Genomic DNA, 23,800 nt, shown 5'->3' on the forward strand with positions numbered 1-23,800 from the left:
TCTTGACATACAGAGATGAGTCATCAAAATCAGTAAAGTTAGAATTTAGCAAAATATGAAACAATTATAATATATAACAGTTTTCTACATATCTATGTATATTATTCATATATATATTTCATTGTTAATATTCCTTTACATATAAGATTATAATATATCTGTAAATCCTATTTTTAAATGAATCTAAATACAGAAAATACTGACTAATGTTTATGGTTATTACACAAACAAGATTATCTTGGTATAGCGTCAGCTAGACTTTATCTTAAAGAAAGTCAACAGACTATTTATTCATTACCTTAGGTCAACACAGCATGTCTGGGGTAAACCTGTTGAATAGGCACTTTTAAAGGAGGTTTAACCTTTCAGTAACCTAACAAAAAATGGATGTCATTGCTTCAACATTTCTATGTAAAATAAAATATAACATTTCATTTCTATTCGTAAATTTAACCTCCCCAAATAACCCTGACAAAGTCTTCCCTTGAGTCCCCCCTATGTCAGGCCTTGTCTGCTCCTGATCAATATGTGCCCCTCATTTCTCTGTGTGATCTCAGTAATGAAATGGGGGGAGGGAGGATTGTAAGCCTCGTACACACAGGCCAAATGTCAGGCAATATCGGCCAGTTCAATAAAAAAAAAGTCTGACATTCGGCCCATGTGTACAGAGCCATGCAGAGACCTTTGGAGGGGCAGGTGCTCAAAGTATAAAAGGAGCATATGGAACAGGGCTTTAAATAGGTCAGGTGCGGGGGGTGATCAAAGCTGCAGACATGGTGCAGGTGGTGGTCTGGTCAGAGGCTGCGGACATGGTGCAGGGGGTGTAAAAACACAGCGAGAGTGACGAAGCATCATGATAGACGCCATCAACTAGAGCATCACATGTCCGCCGGGGGAGGAACGGCCACGCCCATCGAAGGGATCCACGGCAGCTCTGCATCAGATAAAACTGATCAAGTAGATAGTATATTAAATCAAAATTATAAACATGCCCATATGAACACAGGAAATAATGAATAACAATTACATGTAAATACCATATAAGACATATGCAGGTATACAAAAACAAGATGCATATATGATGACAATCACTGAAAGGGGCAAAGGAAATACAATAATACAAGCACAATAATGAGCTAGACCAGGGCTTCCCAAACTTTTTTGGGTCGAGACCCACTTCTGAATACAGTTATTTTTCGGGACCCACTTGCTTGTAATTGAATATTGTAAAGTGCTACAGAATTTGTTGGCAATATTTAAATGCACATAATAATAATAATAATAGTAATAATAATGCATATTTTAAAGGGAGGGGATGTTAAATTAAAAATACCAATTTACTACTTTTCGATTTATTATTGAATACACTTTCCAGATGTTCTAAGTGAGGGGTCATAAACCTGTGGCATGTGTGGCATATAAGCGGAGTTGTAAGTAATCAGCACCCTCATAGACAGTATAAGGCAGGCAGAGGACAGAAATCAACCACCACAGAACAGTGATCTGCAGGCTATATGGCACTCACCCTCCTTCCTCTCCCAGTGGTCCAAAGGGAAGGTGAAGCCCCTGTTTGCCCTCTCCAGGGCCCAGCACACCTTACCCAGAGTCTCCATGATGAGGAGCTCTATGCTGGTCTTGGTGTCCTGGCACTTCTCCTTCAGATTCCCTACTGGCGTCACAGAAGCTGCCATGAACTCCTGACACCGCTGGGCCACCTGGTCCTCCTATGACACAGAGGCTGCCGCATCTGCCCGCTATAGCTAAGAGAATCTTGCCGCCAGTCTAGCCACCACCACTGCCACCAGAAGGACCGAGGAGCTGGCTCTGCACCCCATGAACATATCCTACATAACAGCCTAGATACGTACTCACTGATGCAAGTATCCTCCTCGCTGGAAATGCAGACCAGCCTCCATAAACTGCGTGGGCGAGGTCCTGAATCCATCGCGATTTGACTGCTCTGGCGCTCTGTAATTTGCGTGGGCTCACACAGCACAATTTATGTGGGCCAGCTCTCAGTGATTTCCGGCTCAGTGTGACCCACTCAAATGCAGCTCGCGACCCACCATTGGGTCCCGACCCACAGTTTGGAAACTCCTGAGCTAGACTATGTCATGAAGGGTAACCCTACAAATGAAATATAATATGCTCAATCTCATAAGATAAGGGGGGGGAGGGAAGGAAGAGGGAAGAGGAAAGGGATAAACAGTCACAAGAAAGGTTTATAACTATTGACCTCATTAATACCAGGAGGAGTCACCACATTGAGCCTCTCAATCCAGCGAGTCTCACACTGTAACAATCTTCTGTCCCAGTTGCCACCCCTAGGATCCTCTGGGATGACATCCAGGGCAAAAAACTTTACTACCTCTGGCTGAAATTTATGGTACAATCCAATATGTCTTCCTACGACTGTTAACTTGCCACTATTAGAACAGTAAAGGTGTTCACCAATCCGTTGGCGTAGTTCTCGTCTAGTCTTTCCTACATAGTAGGCATTGCAGTTACAGATCATGAGATAAATGACACCTCTGGTGTCACAAGTTGTATGGGCACGTGGTGAGAAAAGGTCTCCACCAGGTAATCGGTAAGTGGTGCCCTCCAATTTCCATGGGCAGCGGGACACTCTCCGCAAGGGAAGGTACCCCGAATGCTCACTGATTGGCGACCACGATTGTCATAGTGGCTGTTTGTCAGTCAATCACGCAGAGAGGTAGCTCTGCGAAAAACTAGCTCGGGAGTATCCCTCACATATTTTTTTATACTCTCATGTGTCTGGATTTGTCTCTGCAGGTTGAAGGGATGTGGTGTGACTTCCTCTGGCTGTGAGGATCTCCTATCCATTCTTATCACTAACCGATCCCTCACCTCACTGGATCTATTACAGAATTATAATCTGGAAGACTCTGTAATAAAACTTCTATGTGAGGGGCTCAGACATCCTGGCTGTACTCTGCAGAGGCTGAGGTGAGTCCTTGTCTGTCATAAAAAGTCCCCAGACTTCCTCTGTCCTGGCTCTGGGCAGTGAGTGTCTATCTCTCCCTCTCTGCTCCTGGTGGGGGTTCTGTTCAGGTATGAAGGTCGTATTCCTATGGACATAACCCCCCTCCGGAGTCCCCCCACAACCCCATATTATACTATGTAGGATGGGGCAGTCAGCTTCATCTTATTGTATTTTCTTCCTTTCTGTTGGATTTCCTCATTACAAACGATTTCTCCATAAGATGAGTAGAGTTCTCCTCTGGTGAGGAGCGTCCTCCTTATATTCTCCTTCTGGAAGGCTTTACCCATTTCTGAATTTCAGGTTTTCTGGGTGATATCACCAGGAAAGTGTCCTTTGTGTCTCCTGTCTGTCTGTGTGATTACTTCTATCTGCAGATGTGTGACGTCACCAAAGACTTATGGATCATTTCCTAACCAAGTCTTCCCTTGAGTCCCCCCTATGTCAGGCCTTGTCTGCTCCTGATCAATATGTGCCCCTCATTTCTCTGTGTGATCTCAGTAATGATATGGGGGAAGGGGGATTGTAAGCCTCGTACACACGGGCCAAATGTCAGGCAATATCAGCCGGTTCAATAAAAAAAGTCTGACATTCGGCCCATGTGTACCATAGCCCAGGACCATGCAGAGACCTTTGGAGGGGCAGGTGCTCAAAGTATAAAAGGAGCACATGGAACAGGGCTTTAAATAGGTCAGGTGCTGGGGGTGATCAAAGTGGTCAGAGGCTGCAGACATGGTGCAGGTGGTGGTCTGGCCAGAGGCTGCAGACATGGTGCAGGGAGTGGTCAGAGGCTTCGGACATGGTGCAGGGGGTGGTCAGAGGCTGCGGACATGGTGCAGGGGGTGATCTGGTCAGAGGCTGCATACATGGTGCAGGTGGTGGTCTGGTCAGAGGCTGCAGACATGGTGCAGGGAGTGGTCAGAGGCTGCGGACATTGTGCAGGGGGTGGTCAGAGGCTGCGGACATGGTGCAGGGGGTGGTCAGAGGCTGCGGACATGATGCAGGGGGTGGTCAGAGGCTGCGGACATGGTGCAGGGGGTAGTCTGGTCAGAGGCTGCATACATGGTGCAGGTGGTGGTCTGGTCAGAGGTTGCAGACATGGTGCAGGGAGTGGTCAGAGGCTGCGGACATTGTGCAGGGGGTAGTCAGAGGCTGCAGATATGGTGCAGGGAATGGTCAGAGGCTGCAGACATGGTGCAGGGGGTGGTCTGGTCAGAGGCTGCATACATGGTGCAGGGGAGGGTCAGAGGCTGCGGACATGGTGCAGGGAGTGGTCAGAGGCTGCGGACATGGTGCAGGGCGTGGTCTGGTCAGAGGCTGTGGACATGGTTCAGGTGGTGGTAAGAGGCTGCGGACATGGTGCAGTGGGTGGTCAGAGGCTGCGGACATGGTGCAGGGGGTGGTCTGTGAAGGAAATATATGTAAACTCCATTTTGTATGCTCCTCCATTTTAAGAGATCAACTGTCTCCATTTTAGAGAAATTAAGTTACACGTTACATTTAGTGACTAACGGAACTTGAATTCTTGCATTCCTTGTAAATGTCTGGATTTTCCCATAATTATCTCAAACCTGTTTTTCTGTATGTACTACAAGATGTAATGTTCATGCCCTAATATGGCATATATGCTTTAGCCTTCCCCCTCCTTGTAAACTGTATATAACACCCTGAGATCCAATAAAAAGATGAAGATTGATTCCACTCTACTCGTGTGTATGTATCATTTTTTCCTTGGAGTTCATCTTCCAGGTGCCTGAATTATACAGAATTGGCTAAAAAGGAAAGAGTCCATGCGACTACCAACAGTCTGGTCAGAGGCTGCATACATGGTGCAGGGGATGGTCAGAGGCTGCAGACATGGTGCAGGTGGTGCTCAGAGGCTGCGGACATGGTGCAGGTGGTGCTCAGAGGCTGCGGACGTGGTGCAGGTGGTGGTCAGAGGCTGCGGACATGGTGCAGGTGGTGGTCAGAGGCTGCGGACATGGTGCAGATGGTGGTCTGGTCAGAGGCAGTGGACATAGTGAAGGGGATGGTCTGGTCAGAGGCTGCGGACATGGTGCAGGTGGTGGTCAGAGGCTGAGGATATGTTGCAGGTGGTGGTCTGGTGAGAGGCTGCGGACATGGTGCAGAGATGGTCAGAGGCTGCGGACATGGTGCAGGAGGTGGTTTGGTCAGAGGCTGCAGACTTGGTGCAGATGGTGGTCTGGTCAGAGGCAGTGGACATAGTGAAGGGGGTGGTCTGGTCAGAGGCTGTGGACATGGTGCAGGTGGTGGTCTGGTCAGAGGCTGCGGACATGGTGCAGGGGGAAGTCAGAGGCTGTGGAGTGGTCCGGGGTCTGGTCTTAGCTGCTGATGTGACAATGAGGCGCCTTCGCTGCACCAAGACCGAGTGCCTCACTTTCAAAAATGGTGCCAGGTGGCACTATTACGTCACTGCACATGCGTCCGCTCTGCCAAGCATGTACAAGCTTTCCCGAGCCCGGCAGGCTTCAGGAATGGTGCATGCTCAGTTGCACTGTCAGCCCGCAGCCATATTGTTTATGGGTGTTGCTGTGGAAATTTTGCCTTGACAAAAGGGCACTTTGGGCATCAAGGGGCAAAGAGGCAGGTGCTGAAGCACCCTCCACCCTACCCCCCTCTGCATGTGCCTGCTGTAGCCGGTCAGACAGAAGGCTTGAATGGTTTGAATGGCTTTTGTCAAAGGGCATGACGGAAAAAGGTCTGCCGATCAGCGCTCTCAGCCAATGACTGGTGTGTTCTAGTGGGGGGGGGGGGACAGAACACAATAGCTCAGCAGAGAGATCACTAACATTGCATTTAGTACAGCGACTGCTCCCGACCTCTTTAGTTTTTTTTCTCTCCTGGATGATGGCGTCCCATTGTCTTCTTCCGTCTTTCCGTCTATTAGATTTATTATGACCTTTCCCTAAGAGTTTTATGTTATTTCCCCAATTATATACTCTCATGTGTCTGGATTTCTCTCTGCAGGTTGGATGGATGTGATGTGACTTCCTCCGGCTGTGAGGATCTCCGATCCATTCTTATCAATAACCGATCCCTCACCACACTGGATCTATCATGTAATAATCTGGAAGACTCTGGAATAAAACTTCTATGTGAGGGGCTCAGACATCCTGGCTGTACTCTGCAGGATCTGAGGTGAGTCCTTGTCTGTAGTGTTGAGCGAACACGGACTGTATTATTCGTGTTCGTACCGAATAATTGGATTTTTGTTACCCGAACACGGACCCGAAAACTTTACTGTATGTTCGGGTTTAAAATCCGTGTTCGGTCATTTTATTTCCGGGTTTGTATGTAATGGCGCGCTTTTAATGGCGGGCTTTCAACAGCCAATCAACAAGCGTTTAACTAGTGTGCCTTAAGCCATCCCAGCCATGCCTACTAATGTATTAGTAGCTGTGATTGGCCATCTGAAGCATGTGACCATGTTTTTATAAGTTCGAACCAGCGCCGCTGCGTCATTCTGCTGTAGATTAGGGACAGAGCACACAACATACGTGCTGGCTGCTGATTAGGGACAGACAGTGAAAAATTATATTGTGTCCGAAAATAATTCAGGGTCAGGTCGGAGTGCAGGCAGGGCGAGTTATTAGGGCATTTTAGGGCGAGGCTGGAGAATAGGCAGGGTCAGTGTTCTACATCGATTTTGCTGTGTGGGGGGTTTGCAGTGCCAGTGACCGATCTTATCGATCATTTTAGGGCGAGGCTGGAGAATAGGCAGGGTCAGTGTTCTACATCGATTTTGCTGTGTGTGGGGTGGTGCAGTGAACACAATCTTTTTGCCCGCTGAGGAGGAGGGAGAAAAAAATCTTTTTTATCAGTCAGTTGTGTGCAGCGTTTTTCCTTCAGTGCTGCTGACTGTGATAATACACTGCTGTGTTCACATGTGCTATTATTGAGTGATTTTAAAATTTATACACTTTTTTCTATTCCACTATTCAATATACACCCTTTTGGGTTAAAAAAATTAAATTGTGGCATAGTCTGTATTAATCAATTTAAAAAATACAAACTTAAAGGGGAATTTTCTTTTTTTTTCCCTTCATAGCCTGCAGCAGAGCTGACTGACATAAGACACTGCTGTGTTCACATGTGCTAGTGATTTTAAAATGTATACACTTTTTTCTATTCCACTATTTAATATACACCCTTTTGGGTTAAAAAAATTAAATTGTGGCATAGTCTGTACTAATCTATTTAAAAATTACAAACTTAAAGGGGAATTTTCTTTTTTTTTCCCTTCATAGCCTGCAGCAGAGCTGACTGATATAAGACACTGCTGTGTTCACATGTGCTATTGAAAAATCACCAATTTTATATCATATTTTCTATTCCGCTATTCAATCTACACCCTTTGGGGTAAAAATAATTAAATTGCAGGATAGTCTGTATTGGTACGTGTGAGATACACCTTTCCAATTTTTGGGGCGCATCTCATACCGCCGAGGATTGCAGGGTGCTTCAGTTTGCCTCCTGCCTGTTCCGAACTCCTCCTACTCCTCATCCTGCCTTTGGGGTACAAAAAATAGTAATCGGGGTCTAGTCTGGGTCTGTACGTGTGAGATACATACACCTTTTGATATCATATTTTCTATTCCGCTATTCAATCTACACCCTTGGGGTAAAAACAATTAAATTGCGGGATAGTCTGTATCGGTACGTGTGAGATATACCTTTCCAATTTTTGGGGCGCATCTCATACCGCTGAGGATTGCAGGGTGCTTCAGTTTGCCTCCTGCCTGTTCCGAACTCCTCCTACTCCTCATCCTGCCTTTGGGGTACAAAAAATAGTAATCAGGGCCTAGTCTGGGTCTGTACGTGTGAGATACATACACCTTTTGATATCATATTTTCTATTCCGCTATTCAATCTACACCCTTGGGGTAAAAACAATTAAATTGCGGGATAGTCTATATCGGTACGTGTGAGATGCACCTTTACAATTTTTGGGGCGCATCTCATACCCCAGAGGATTGCAGGGTGCTTTAGTTTGCCTCCTGCCTGTTTCGAACTCCTCCTACTCCTCATCCTGCCTTTGGGGTACAAAAAATTGTAATCGGGGTCTAGTCTGGGTCTGTACGTGTGAGATACATACACCTTTTGATATCATATTTTCTATTCCGCCATTCAATCTACACCCTTGGGGTAAAAACAATTAAATTGCGGGATAGTCTGTATCGGTACGTGTGAGATACACCTTTCCAATTTTCAGTTTGCCTCCTGTTCCGAACTCCTCTTCCTCATCCTCATCCTGCCTTTAGGGTACAAAAAATAGTAATCGGGGCCTAGTCTGTGTTTGTACCGTTTTATCAAATTTTTCCTATTCCGCTATTCAATATACACCCTTTTGGAGTGTAAAAAATTAAATTACGGCATAGTCTGTATCGGTACGTGTGAGATACACCTTTTAAATTTGTTTGGCGCATCTCCTTCCACCACCAAGGATTGCAGGGCGCTTCAGTTTGCCTCCTGTTCCGAACTCCTCCTGCTCCTCTTCCTCATCTTCCTTTTAGGGTACAAAAAATTGTAATCGGGGCCTAGTCTGTGTTTGTAAGTGTGAGATACACCGTTTTATATCCTTTTTTATATTCCGCTATTCAATATACACCCTTTTGGGGTGAAAAAAATTAAATTTGCGTCATACTTTGCATATTTGACTGTGAGATACACCCGTTGTATTTGTATACTGTTTTTCTATTCCGCTATTTAATAAACACCCTTTTGGGGTAAAAAAAAAATTAAATTGCGGCATAGTTTGCATATTTGACTGTGAGATACACCCGTGCGATACTGTTGTTGTTTTGTTCCGCTATTCAATAAACACCTTTCTAGGGCAAGATCATAAATTACAGAAATATGAGGAGACCGTCAAATAGGGGCCGTGGCCTGGGTCGTGGTGCTGCTGGTAGAGCTCCTGTTGCAAGGAGAGGACGTGGTCGATCTGTGCCAGCTACACGCACAAGTGAAACACCTTCCTCAAGTGTGAGTAGGTGACAGAACCTGCAGCAGTATTTGGTAGGGCATCATGCGCCTCTAGAAGTGATGAGGCAAGAATAAGTAGAGGCGATAGTAGATTGGTTTGCTGCTGACAGTGCCTCCAGTTCCTTCACATTGTCTCCCACCCAGTCTACTGCAGAAAGGTCACAGTTGGCACCTGCAGCCAATGTCCAACCGTCTTTCACCTCACCCCCTTGCAAATCAGGCAAGCAGTCTAAACCCCAAGTCATGCAGCAGTCTCTTCTTCTTTTTGATGACTCTGTCAGCAGGGTTTCCCAGGGCCATCCACCTAGCCCTGCCCCAGAAGTGGAAGAGATTGAGTGCAGCGATGCAAAACCACTTATTTCTCAAGATGAGTACATGGAAGGACCATCGCAGCACGTCTCCGATGATGACGAAACGCAGGTGCCAACTGCTGCGGCACTCAGAATTGTGGAGACCGACAAGGAGGGCAGGGGTGAAGACTGGGTGGAAGATGATGTGGAGGACGATGAGGTCCTTGACCCCACATGGAATGAAGGTCATGCAGGTGACCTGAGTAGTTTGGAGGAAGAGGCGGTGGTCGCACAGAGCCACCAGCACAGCAGAAGAGGGAGCAGGGTGCAGAAGCAGAGCGGCCGTGCCCTAGACACTACGCCTGCTACTGCCCAACGCAGCAAGGGAACGAGCACACCAAAGCCAGCTCAAAGGAGTTCTCTAGCGTGGAAGTTCTTCAGAAAATGTGCTGATGACAGGACACGAGTGGTTTGCACCCTGTGCAATCAGAGCCTGAAGCGAGGCATAAACCTTCTCAACCTGAGCACAACCTGCATGATCAGGCATCTAAGTGCAAAGCACGAGCTGCAGTGGAGTAGACACCTTCAAAACCAAGAAAGGTCTCTGGCTCCTCCTGCTTCCTCTTCTGCTGCAGTCTCTGCCTCTCCAGCCACATCTGTAGTGATACCGGCACCAAACAGACGATCTGTCAGCAACACCACCACCTGGGTCACCAACCATCTCCACAATGTCCCGTGGAAGCATTCAGCTTTCCATCTCCCAAACACTTCAGAGGAAGAGGAAGTACCCCCCTACCCACCCGTGATCCCTGGCCCTGAATGCCTGCATTTCAAAATGTTTGGCCTTTGAAATGCTGTCATTCCGTCTGGTGGAGACGCACAGTTTTAAAAGCCTTATGTCGGTGGCTGTCCCACAGTACGTCGTGCCCAGCCACCACTACTTTTCCAGACAAGTCATCCCTTCCCTGCACAACCAAGTGGGGGAAAAAATCAGGTGTGCACTGCGCAACGCCATCTGTGCCAAGGTCCACCTAACTACCGATACGTGGACCAGTAAGCACGGTCAGGGGCGTTATATCTCCCTAACGGCACACTGGGTAAATGCAGTGGCGGATGGGCCTGAGGCGGATAGCAATTTGGCGCATGTCCTTCCACCACTTGCTTGTTTGGGGGAAAAACCACACACCGCGCAGGAGGTGTGGAGGAGCATGGAACAGCAGACAAATGAGTGGTTGCTGCCAGCGAGCCTCAAGCCCGGCCTGGTGGTGTGCGATAACGGGCGAAATCTCATAGCAGCTCTGGGCCTAGCCCGTTTGACGCACATCCCTTTCCTGGCGCATGTGCTGAATTTGGTGGTGCAGAGGTTCCTTAAAAATTACCCCGATATGTCAGAGCTGCTGCAGAAAGTGCGGGCCGTCTGTGCGCACTTTCGGCATTCTCACCCTGCTGCTGCTCGCCTGTCAGCGATGCAGTGTAACTTCGGCCTTCCCGCTCACCGCCTCATATGTGACATGCCCACAAGGTGGAACTCCACCTTGCACATGCTGGAAAGACTGTGCGAGCAGCAGCAGGCCATAGTTGAGTTTCAGCTGCAGCACGCACACGTGAGTCGCTCTGCGGAACAGCACCACTTCACCACCAATAACTGGGCCTCCATGCGAGACCTGTATGCCTTGTTGCGCTGTTTTGAGTACTCCACCAACATGGCCAGTGCCGATGACGCCGTTTTCAGCTTAACTATCCCACTTCTATGCCTCCTTCAAAAAACGATTCAGGCAATGATGGAAGAGGATGTGGCACAGGATGAGGAGGAGGATGAAGAGGTAACATTTCCAAGGCTTTCAGGGCAGTCATTCGCAAGTGGCTCCGAGGGTGGGTTCCTGCACCCACAAACGCCAGGGACACAATTGTCCAACAGGGGCACAGTTCTGGAGGATGAGGAGGAGGAGATGGAACCATGTTCACAGCAGGGTGGCAACCAGGCCAGCTCATGGCCATCACTGGTGCGTGGCTGGGGGGATACAGAGGACACGGACGATACACCTCCCACAGAGGACAGCCTTTCGTCGCCTCTGGGCAGCCTGGCACACATGAGCGATTACATGCTGCAGTATCTCCACAACGACCGCCGAGTTGCCCACATTCTAACTTGTGCTGATTACTGGGTGGCCACGCTGCTGGATCCCCGTTACAAGGACAACGTACCGTCCTTAATTCACTCACTGGAGCGTGATCGCAAGATGCGCGAGTACAAGCGCACGCTGGTAGACGCGATGCTCCTGGCATTCCCACCTGACAGCGGGGAACACAGTGGAAGCACAAGGCCAAGCCAGAGGAGGAGGAAGAGGTCGCCAACGCAACCAGGGCACCGCCAGCACCTCAGAAGGCAGGGTTAGCATGGCCGAAATGTGGAAAAGCTTTGTCAGCACGCCACAACAAACAGCAGCACCAGCAGCTCATATGGAACGTCTTAGCAGGAGGCAGCATTTCACCAACATGGTGGAGCAGTATGTGTGCACACGCCTACATGTAGTGAATGACGGGTCTGCCCCCTTCAACTTCTGGGTCTCCAAATTGGGCACATGGCCTGAGCTTGCCCTTTATGCCTTGGAGGTGCTGGTGTGCCCTGCAGCCAGTGTATTATCTGAACGGGTATTTAGCACGGCTGGGGGCGTTATCACAGACAAGCGCAGCCGCCTGTCCGGAGACAATGTGGACAAGCTCACGTTCATTAAAATGAACCAGGCATGGATCCCACAGGACTTTTCCGTACCTTGTGCAGAATAGAGATGGATACCGACCTTACCCAGCCATTGTTATATTTTTGATCTTTCTCACTCTTTTGGGGTGTACCCTCATTTAAAATGACTGAAAAAAAACAGTGTTGGCTACCTCGTCCTCCTCCACCGCTGCTTCCACCTACACCGCCCATAGGTGTGCGCAGCCTATTGCATTAAGGTGTGCACCCCAAAGTTTAAATACACATGCATGTGTTTGCCTACATGTATATGGCCCGGTACATTACTCTCCCTGCTGGCAAAGTGAAATAGAAGTGTGTGGAACTTCTCTTATGGCAGAGCAGGTCCGAGGGAGATCTTTCCCATCTCCTCAATGGCAAACAGAGCGATAATGCTAATGTGCCCTAGGTGATTAGGGTGTGCCCAGGCACACCCGGCACACCCTTTGCGCATGCCTATGACACCGCCACATCCACCACCACCTCAACCTCCCTCCTACTCCATATGGGCCTCGTCCTTCACAGATGAAGAACATTGTTTTATTTTTCTGTTTTTTTTTTTGTTGTTTTAAGTTATTTCCCTATCCAAATTTGTTTGCAGAGCACTTGCCATGCTCTTAACTACATTTTGCTGCCATTTGCAGCACTCTAGCCCTTTCCATTGGTGTTTTAGAGCCATTTTAGTGCCTGAAAGTTCGGGTCCCCATTGACTTCAATGGGGTTCGGTGTCTGGGTAAAGTTCGGAACACGGACCCAGACTTTTTTTCAAGTTCGGCCGAACCCGCCAAACACGGACATCCAGGTGTCCGCTCAACTCTACTTGTCTGCCATAAAAAGTCCCCAGACTTCCTCTGTCCTGGCTCTGGGCAGTGAGTGTCTATCTCCCCCTCTCTGCTCCTGGTGGGGGTTCTGTTCCGGTATGAAGGACGTATCCTATGGACATAACCCCCCCCCCCTGGAGTCCCCCCACAACCACATATTATACTATGTAGAGCGGGGCAGTCAGCTTCATCTTCAAATTGTATTTTCTTCCTTTCTGTTGGATTTCCTCATTACAAACGATTTCTCCATAAGATGAGTAGAGTTCTCCTCTGGTGAGGAGCGTCCTCCTTATATTCTCCTCCTGGGGGGGTTTTACCTATTTCTGAATTTCAGGTTTTCTGGGTGATATCACCAGGAAAGTGTCCTTTGTGTCTCCTGTCTGTCTGTGTGATTACTTCTATCTGCAGATGTGTGACGTCACCAAAGATTTATGGATCGTTTCCTAACCAAGTCTTCCCCTGAGTCCTCCCTATGTCAGGCCTTGTCTGCTCCTGATTAATATGTGCCCCTCATTTCTCTGTGTGATCTCAGTAATGATATGGGGGGGAGGGCATTTTAAGCCTCGTACACACTGGCCAAATGTCAGGCAATATTGGCCAGTTCAATTAAAAAAACGCCTGACATGCGGCCCATGTGTACTGTAGCCCAGAGCCATGCAGAGACCTTTGGAGGGGCAGGTGCTCAAAGTATAAAAGGGGCACATGGAACAGGGCTTTAAATAGGTCAGGTGCGGGGGGTAGTCAGTGGCTGCGGACATGGTGCGGGGGGGGGGTTGATTAGTGGCTGCGGACATGGTGCGGGGTAATCAGTGGCTGCAGACATGGTGCCGGGGGTGATCAGTGGCTGCGGACATGGTGCAGGTGGTGGTCTGGTCAGAGGCTGCGGACATGGTGCAGGGGGTGGTCTGGTCAGAGGCTGCGGACATGGTGCAGGGGGTGGTCTGGTCAGAGGCTGCGGACATGGTTCGGGAGGTGATCAGAGGCTGCGGACATGGTGCAGGTGGTGGTCTGGTCAGAGACTGCGGACATGGTGCAGGGAGAGGTCAGAGGCTGCGGACATGGTGCGGGGGGGGATCTAAAGCTGCGGACATGGTGCAGAGGGTGATTAGAGGCTGCGGACATGGTGCCGGGGGGTGATCAGAGGCTGCTGACATGGTGTGGGGATGATCAGTGGCTGCGGACATGGTGCGGGGGGTGATCAGAGGCTGCGGTCATGGTGCGGGGGGTGATCAGAGGCTGCGGACATGGTGCGGGGGATGATCAGTGGCTGCTGACATGGTGCAGGTGGTGGTCTGGTCAGAGGCTGCGGACATGGTGCAGGTGGTGGTCTGGTCAGAAGCTGCGGACATGGTGCGGGGGCTGATCAGAAGCTGCAGACATGGTGCGGGGGGTGATTAGAGGCTGCAGACATGGTGCGGGGGGGTGATCAATGGCTGCAGACATGGTGCAGGTGATGGTCTGGTCAGAGGCTGCGGACATGGTGCAGGGAGTGGTCAGAGGCTGTGGACATGGTACAGGTGGTGGTCAGAGGCTTTGGACATGGTGCGGGGGGTGATCAGAGGCTGTGGACATGGTGCAGGTGGTGGTCTGGTCAGAGGCTGCAGACATGGTGCCGGGGGTAGTCAGAGGCTGTGGAGTGGTCTGGGGTCTGGTCTTAGCTGCTGATGTGACAACGAGGTGCCGTCGCTATGCTGAGACTGATTGCCTCACTTTCAAAAATGGTGCCAGTGGCCCCCTCAGCACCCCCACGCTGCGCCACTGCATGGTGGTCTGGTCAGAGGCTGCAGACATGGTGCGGGCGGTGGTCTGGTCAGAGGCTGTAGACATGGTGTAGTGAGTGGTCAGAGGCTGTGGACATGGTGTAGGGAGTGGTCAGATGCTGCGGACATGGTGCAGGAGGTGGTCAGAGGCTGCGGTCATGGCGCAGGTGGTGGTCTGGTCAAAAGCTGTGGACATGGTGCAGGGAGTGGTCAGAGGCTGCAGACATGGTGCAGGTGGTGGTCTGGTTAGAGGCTCCAGACATGGTGCAGGTGGTGGTCTGGTCAGAGGCTGCAAACATGGTGCAGGTGGTGGTCTGGTCAGAGGCTGCAGACATGGTGCAGGTGATGGTCTGGTCAGAGGCGGCGGACATGGTGCGGGGGGTGATCAGTGGCTGTGGACATGGTGCGGGGGTGATTAGTGGCTGCAGACATGGTTCGGGGGGTAATCAGTGGCTGTGGACATGGTGCTGGGGGGATCAGAGGCTGCGGATATGGTGCTGGGGGATGACCAGAGGCTGCGGACATGGTGCGGTGGGTGATCAGAGGCTGCGGACATGGTGCTGGGGGTGATCAGAGGCTGTGGACATGGTGTAGGGAGTGGTCAGATGCTGCGGACATGGTGCAGGAGGTGGTCAGAGGCTGCGGTCATGGCGCAGGTGGTGGTCTGGTCAAAAGCTGTGGACATGGTGCAGGGAGTGGTCAGAGGCTGCAGACATGGTGCAGGTGGTGGTCTGGTTAGAGGCTCCAGACATGGTGCAGGTGGTGGTCTGGTCAGAGGCTGCAAACATGGTGCAGGTGGTGGTCTGGTCAGAGGCTGCAGACATGGTGCAGGTGATGGTCTGGTCAGAGGCGGCGGACATGGTGCGGGGGGTGATCAGTGGCTGTGGACATGGTGCGGGGGTGATTAGTGGCTGCAGACATGGTTCGGGGGGTAATCAGTGGCTGTGGACATGGTGCTGGGGGGATCAGAGGCTGCGGATATGGTGCTGGGGGATGACCAGAGGCTGCGGACATGGTGCGGTGGGTGATCAGAGGCTGCGGACATGGTGCTGGGGGTGATCAGAGGCTGTGGACATGGTGCTGGGGGTGATCAGAGGCTGCGGACATGGTGCTGGGGGTGATCAGAGGCTGCGGACATGGTGCAGGGAGTGGTCAGAGGCTGCAGACATGGTGCAGGTGGTGGTCTGGTAAGAGGCTGCAGACATGGTGCAGGTGGTGGTCTGATCAGAGGCGGCGGACATGGTGTGGGGGTGATTAGTGGCTGCAGACATGGTGCGGGGGGTAATCAGTGGCTGTGGACATGGTGCTGGGGGGGGATCAGAGGCTGCAGACATGGTGCTGGGGGTGATCAGAGGCTGCGGATATGGTGCGGGGCTGATCAGAGGCTGTGGACATGGTGCAGGGAGTGGTCAGAAGCTGCGGACATGGTGCAGATGGTGGTCTGGTCAGAGGCTGCAAACATGGTGCAGGTGGTGGTCTGGTCAGAGGCTGCAGACATGGTGCAGGTGATGGTCTGGTCAGAGGCGGCGGACATGGTGCGGGGGGTGATCAGTGGCTGTGGACATGGTGCGGGGGTGATTAGTGGCTGCAGACATGGTTCGGGGGGTAATCAGTGGCTGTGGACATGGTGCTGGGGGGATCAGAGGCTGCGGATATGGTGCTGGGGGATGACCAGAGGCTGCGGACATGGTGCGGTGGGTGATCAGAGGCTGCGGACATGGTGCTGGGGGTGATCAGAGGCTGTGGACATGGTGCTGGGGGTGATCAGAGGCTGGGGACATGGTGCTGGGGGTGATCAGAGGCTGCAGACATGGTGCAGGGAGTGGTCAGAGGCTGCAGACATGGTGCAGGTGGTGGTCTGGTAAGAGGCTGCAGACATTGTGCAGGTGGTGGTCTGATCAGAGGCGGCGGACATGGTGTGGGGGTGATTAGTGGCTGCAGACATGGTGCGGGGGGTAATCAGTGGCTGTGGACATGGTGCTGGGGGGGGGATCAGAGGCTGCAGACATGGTGCTGGGGGTGATCAGAGGCTGCGGATATGGTGCGGGGAGTGGTCAGAAGCTGCGGACATGGTGCAGGTGGTGGTCTGGTCAGAGGCTGCGGACATGGTGCAGGGGGTAGTCAGAGGCTGTGGAGTGGTCCGGGGTCTGGTCTTAGCTGCTGATGTGACAACGAGGGGCCGTCGCTGCGCTGAGACTGAGTGCCTCACTTTCAAAAATGGTGCCAGGTGGCGCTATTACGTCACTGCTCATGCGCCTGCTCTGCCGAGCATGTACAAGCTTTCCCGAGCCCTGGTAGGCAGAGTTGGGGAACTCGAGTCACATGACTTGACTTGAGTCAGACTTAAGTCACCAGTTTGAGGAATTGAGACTTGCTTGACTAAAATTAATAAAAGACTCGACTTGACTTTGACTTGGTATTCATGACTTGAGACTTGACTTTGACTTGAGACATATGACTCCAAATGACTTTACTTTTTTAAGTTATTAAATATTTGCATTTTCTCAAGATGTGTTAAAGCAAAATTAATGTGCCTGTTATGTTTCTGACACCACAGTCACTTAAAACACCTCAGTGTGTTCTGATTTTTAGGACACTGGCTGTTTACCAATGGAAATACTTAACATGTTTTTAGTGACTGTGGTGTTGATGACCGGATGAAGGATTTTGAGCTGTTTGGGCATTCAAAGTGTTTTAAGTTCTTTAATATGCCAAGAAAAAAGCACTAAGCAGTTTTGTTAATGTAGCAAATAAAACAAAACCTTTCCTGACCACTGACCCTGACCACTGACTTTTAACTGATTTAAAGGTGAAAATTGGGGTAGATCAGTATTTTGACTTGATTTGTGACTTGACCAAAATAAATGACTTGACTTGCTTGACTTCTAGCAGGGACTCGACTTTACTTGCTTGCTTTTCGCCACAGTAACTGTTATACCTGAAGGGTTTCACATGTACTGTCACTTTAAGGCTGGCTCCACCCAGGAGTGATGACAGGGGTCAAGGGACAGAGTGGCCATCTTGGAGACATGTAGGAGATGTGTGGTTATACAGAGCTGTCCTGTAATGCATGTTGTAGTGTACAGTGAGTACTGAATAAACATCCGTTGTTCCAGACCAGAGTCCTGTGTCTCTCACAACACGGAGAATATAACAGTGGCGACGAGGATGGGATTTACAAGCTTACTATCTGTGTGAGAAAGGAAAAGAAGGAAAACTCTGGATTGTCAGCTGGATACAAACACCCACAGAGCCCAGCAGGAAAATGTCATTGATCGGGACATTAAGTGAATTTGATGGAGAACAGACATCGTGGAGCTCCTGGATTGAGAGACTAGAACAATATTTTTATGCAAATGCCATCCCAGGCGACAGGCAAGTAGCAGTATTTCTGACAGTGGTTGGTGCTAGGACATATGACACTCTAATGCCTTGTACACACGTACCGATTGTCGCCGTAAATATTCGGCCGACGACCAATCGGCCGATTGTAGGCTTGTTAGTATGATGCTTCCGACAGTCGACAGCGCACTTTCGGCCGAAAAGAATCTGTCGTGTAGGCATTAAAATTTTTGTTGGCCAACACCAGAACGGCCGATTGTTCGCCAGTCAGTACAGAATTCGGCCGACAATCAGCAGATTTGCAAGACTGGGCATGCTCAGAAAAGAAAAAACACACGGAAAGTTAACCATCACATGACATCACTTCTGCAGTCGGCTGTTGTTGGCCGACAAAATTTGTGTGCAGACACGACAACAGACACGACAGCCCTGGACAATAGACGGCCGATCATTCGGCCGACGATCGGTACGTGTGTACGAGGCATTAGGGATCTCCTTTTCCCTGAAAAACCAGCAACTAAGACTTTGGCAGAGCTCCTGACACTGTTAGGGAATCACTTCCAGCCTAAACCACTAGAGATTGCAGAAAGATTCCGGTTTTATCAGCGGCAGCAGCAGCAGCCAGGTGAAGATATTAAGGCTTATGTGCTCGCCCTTCGCAGACTAGCCTCAACCTGTTCTTTTGAGGAGTATTTACCGACTGCACTGAGGGATACGTTTGTCATGGGACTAAATAGTGAGTCTAGCCTAAAGAGACTGTTAACAGAGAAAGATCTTACCCTTACAAAGGCAATTGAGATAGCTTCAGTGATGGAAATGGCTGTGAAAGATACAGAGGCATTGAACCCCCAGAGCAGAAGGGAAGAGGTTAAAGAGGAAGTTTTCAGAACAGCAGTCAAGCCAACTGCAGCTAACTGGAAATATAGACCCTCACCAAGCCGGGAGTCAGCTTGCTACCGTTGTGGGAATACAGACCATGAACTCAAAGTCTGCCGGTTTAAGGTGGTAAGGCAGGCCATCTGAAACGAGTCTGCCGTAGTAAGAAGTTGTGAAATAAACAACCTCTGAACACCAGGACAAAGGCATATATGGTGGGAAGATATACATCGTCATCTGAATCAGAGGATGAGGAAGTGCTCCACAGATTGGACATACATCATATGCATTCAGCACCCTCTGCAATGACTGTAGAGGTAACCGTGGAAGGAAAGAAACTCAAGATGGATGTAGACACAGGAGCAGCAGTTTCAGTTATCACCCAGAAACAATGGAGAAAACTTCTGATCCGAACAACTGTCCGTCCAACACCAATCAAACTGCAGACATACTCAAAGCAAATACTCCACCCACTGGGTTACGTGAAAGTACAGGTATCCTACAAGGGTCAGACGAAGAGAATGCCATTGTATATCCTAGAACATGGGGGAACCCCCTCTCTTTGGGAGAGACTGGATTGCTCACTTTGGCATGCCAGACATCGCCATAAACCCCTGCAACACCATGACCATCCCATCAGGAGATAACGAGGGATGGGTGGAATCCCTGAAACAGCGATTCCCACAAGTCTTTGATAACCATTTGGGAAAAATAAAGCATGACTGTGTGAGACTCAGACTGAAACCCAATGCCAAGCCTGGGGTTCTTCAAAGCTCGGACAGTACCTTTCGCACTCCGAGCAAGTGTGGAAGCTGAACTACGCTGGCTGGAGGAACAAGGTGTCATCTCAAAGGTAGAGCACAGCGAGTGGGCATCACCAGTTGTACCAGTAAAGAAAGCGAATGGGGACTTACGCATTTGTGGCGATTTCCGCATGGCACTAAATTCTCAACTGGAGATAGACCAGTATCCCCTACCCAGAGTAGATGACATTTTTGCCTCTCTTGCAGGAGGTCAAAAGTTCACCAAGCTTGATCTCAGGCAAGCTTATTTACAGTTTGAGGTCCACCCTTCGTCCCGCAAGTTTCTAACCATCAACACTCACAAGGGACTGTATGAATACAATCGGATGGCGTTTGGGGGTAGCCTCCGCCCCAGCCATTTGGCAACGCAAAATGGATGAGATTTTGGCAGACATTCCTTTCACACAGTGCCTGTTAGATGACATGCTCATCACGGGCCTGACGGACCAGGAACACAAGCATAACGTGGAGCTTGTGTTGGCGAGACTCCAAGAGCAGGGTCTAAAAGTGAACTTAGCGAAATGCCAATTCATGGTACCTAAATTGGAGTTTTGTGGCCACCTTGTGGATGCAGAGGGTATACACACCACGGAAGCCAAAGTTGATGCTTTAGTAAAAGCTCCAGCCCCAACCAACGTCCAACAGCTGCGATCATACCTGGGCTTGCTGAACTATTACCACAAATTCCTTCCGGATCTAGCACACATTTTGATTCCATTAAACAAGCTTTTGGAGAAACACTCCAGATGGAACTGGTCGGCTGCATGCCAACGTGCTTTTGAAGTTTCTAAATGAAAGCTGTTGGCATCACGCATGCTCGTGCACTATGACCTCCAAAGGCCTCTCACCTTGGCTTGTGATGCCTCACCCTATGGTCTAGGGGCTGTGCTATCTCACGTTTTACCAGATGGGTCAGAGAAACCTGTGGAATTCGCCTCCAGGTCCTTGACAAAAGCAGAAAGCAATTACTCTCACATTGACAAAGAGGCTCTGGCGCCCATATGGGCAATTAAGAAGTTTCATCTTTACCTGTATGGTAGGGAATTCACCATACTGACTGATCATAAACCACTCCTTCAGATCTTTAGCCCTGACAAAGGCATCTCCCAGACGACTGCGGCCCGTCTTCAACGCTATGCCCTATTCTTGGGATATATCCAGTATCGCAGCAATGATGCCAATGCTAATGCGGATGCCATGTCCCGTCTGACAAGGACATTAACAGACTCTTCTCCACCAGTCAAGAGTTGTCGTTACACCAGCCTGTCCTTTCTGTCTTCCGGGAAGTAGCAGCAGATACAGCCAAGGATACTTTCCTTAAGACAATACTCTACTGGGTACGGTACGGTTGGCCTGCAACCGTCACACAGGATTATGAACCTTACTTCCGTAGGCGTCTGGAATTAACTGTGGCTGGCAACTGTGTTTTATGGTGAGAACGAGTGATCGTTCCACAGACCCTCCGGAGACACATTCTGGACTTGCTACATACTGGTCATCCCGGGGGCACACGTATGAAACAAAAGGCCCGAGGCTATGTGTGGTGGCCGAACCTCGACTCCGATATCACGACATATGTGAATGCGTGTGCTGGATGTGCACAAACTGCAAGAGACCCTCTTCGAGGGTGCGTCCAGCCCTGGACTTGGCCCACGGTTCCCTGGTGTCGCCTACACTTGGACTTTGCAGGCCCGATCAGAGGACACACCTTTTTGATCATTATTGATGCCCATTCAAAGTGGCCTGAGGTCGTTCCTGTTACCCAGCCAACGACTAAGGCGACGATTTCCATACTGTTACATCTCGCTGCTACGTTTGGATACCCCAGAGAAATTGTCACAGACAACGGTGCACAATTCACAAGTCAGGAGTTTCAGAGTTTCCTGACTGCCCACAACATCAAACACAAATTGACCGCACCTTACCACCCGGCTGCAAATGGTCAAGCAGAAAGGTTTGTACAGACCTTCAAACGCTATTTCAAAGCTACTGTGGCTACAAGTAAACAACAGTCCCTGTCACCCCAGCAGCTGGACTCCTTCCTTTCTGCTTACAGAACCACACCACATGCAACCACTGGAAAACTCCAGCTGAACTTCTTTTGGGTCGGCAGCCATGGACTGTTTTGGACATGCTCCGCCCTCAAACGGTCCAGGAACATGTACGCAGTCCCAAGACAAGAGGGTCGAACACGACGAGATTCCCCGGTTTACAGCCCAGCAAGAGGTATGGGCCCGATCTTATGGCGCTTCCAACACTCGTTGGCTTCCTGCTATCGTCGCAGAGACTTTGGGACCCAAAATGTATAGGGTCTGTCTGGAAAATGATTCCATTTGCAGACGGCATGCGGACCAATTGCGTCCTCGTTCTCAGCTGCCCGAATCCCTGACATCGGCTGCACCTCCAGTGTCTCGAGGATTTGCTCCTACCGGATCAGGAGGCATTGAGACTGATGCTTGGGGGGACTCTGAACTTTTGAACTCAGCTCCAACAGAGCCCTCCAGCCCTGGTCCAGAGGTTTGTTCACCCTCTGAGCTAGGGGATCCCCTCTTGGCCCCGCCGGTGTCCATTCCGGCCAGCCCTGCTTCCTCGTGCCCCGAGGCCGCTGTCACCCTCCTGACCAGTTTCAAATGCAAGGCCGGTTACGAGACTTTCGACGGGCCCGCCAAAAGTGATCCGCTGCCATGTTCTCCCCGTAGCGTCCCTGGAAGTTGTTCTCACATCCGGACGTGGAAGAAGCCATGTAAATCTCTTGAGTTGGAGGACTGCATGGGACAATTATGAGTTACTGTTTTATGCCTGTTCTCGTTTTGTTGTGTTTTTTTTTTGTTTTTGTTTTTTTTTTAGGGATGGATGGAAGGTGTTGTACCTGAAGGGTTTCACATGTACTGTCACTTTAAGGCTGGCTCCACCCAGGAGGGATGACAGGGGTCAAGGGGCAGAGTGGCCATCTTGGAGACATGTAGGAGATGTGTGGTTATACAGAGCTGTCCTGTAATGCATGTTGTAGTGTACAGAGAGTACTGAATAAACAACCGTTGTTCCAGACCAGAGTCCTGTGTCTCTCACAACACGGAGAATATAACAGTAACTTGGGACTTGCTTGAGACTTGAAGGTTGAGACTTGCACATGTGTGACTTACTCCCATGTCTGCTGGCAGGCTTGCACTGTCGGCCCGCAGCCATATTGTTTATGGTCGCTGCTGTGGAAATTTTGCCTTGACAAAAGAGCACTTTGGGCATCAAGGGGCAAAGGGGCAGGTGCTTGAGCACCCTCCACCCCACCCCCTCTGCATATGCCTGCCGTAGCCAGTCAAAGGGGAATGACGGGAAAAGGTCTGCCGATCAGCGCTCTCAGCCAATGAATGGTGTGTTCTAGTGTGGGGGGGGCATTCCCTCTGTCAGAACACAATAGCTCAGCTGGGGAGATCACTAACATCACAGTTAGTACAGCGGCTGCTCCCGACCTCAGATAATGTGTACCGGGCTTTACTCCGGAGACACGCCCTCTACAGGGTAACTGGACTGCTGGAGGTATTTACCACCCCCCCTCCATGGATCATCAGATGGGGATTTTACTGACTTTTCTCTCCAGGATGATGAAGTTGCCTTCTTCCTTCTTTCTTTTCTATTAGATTTATTATGACCTTTCTCTAAGAGTTTTATGTTATTTCCCCCCTAATACTCTCATGTGCCTGGATTTCTCTCTGCAGGTTGGAGATGTGTGATGTGACTTCCTCCGACTGTGAGGATCTCCGATCCATTCTTATCAATAACCGATCCCTCACCACACTGGATCTATCATATAATAAACTGGGAGACTCTGGAATAAAACTTCTATGTGAGGGGCTCAGACATCCTAGCTGTACTCTGCAGAGGCTGAGGTGAGAATTATACTATAAATGATATAATAATTGCAGTATTCTGGTATAAACCTTCTGTGATAGGGAATCAGACATCCTGGCTGTACCTGGAAGGAGATGAGGTGAGAATTATACTATACATGATATAATAATTGCAGTATTCTGGTATAAACCTTCTGTGATAGGGAATCAGACATCCTGGCTGTACCTGGAAGGAGATGAGGTGAGAATTATACTATATATGATATAATACTTCCGAAGACGTCACATCTCTGACGAAACGCGTCAAGTTGGTACACACGTC

The 23,800-nt window shown here is 49.8% G+C and overlaps 1 protein-coding gene across 1 annotated transcript in view; it reads left to right on the plus strand.

Annotated features, from left to right (window-relative positions):
• LOC309548400 (NACHT, LRR and PYD domains-containing protein 12-like) overlaps window positions 1-23,800 on the plus strand; it is a gene marked incomplete at its 3' end in the record, with an annotated part of 99,878 nt that overhangs the window by 59,352 nt on the left and 16,726 nt on the right. Inside the window, exons 6-8 of the mRNA XM_082248339.1 lie at window positions 2,794-2,967; window positions 5,990-6,160; window positions 23,347-23,517. Of these exons, the coding sequence (XP_082104465.1) occupies window positions 2,794-2,967; window positions 5,990-6,160; window positions 23,347-23,517 (516 nt within the window). The remainder of the gene's footprint in view (window positions 1-2,793; window positions 2,968-5,989; window positions 6,161-23,346; window positions 23,518-23,800) is intronic.

This window comes from Pelophylax lessonae, assembly GCF_965119305.1.
Source record: "Pelophylax lessonae genome assembly, chromosome: 2".
Lineage (NCBI taxonomy): Eukaryota > Metazoa > Chordata > Amphibia > Anura > Ranidae > Pelophylax > Pelophylax lessonae.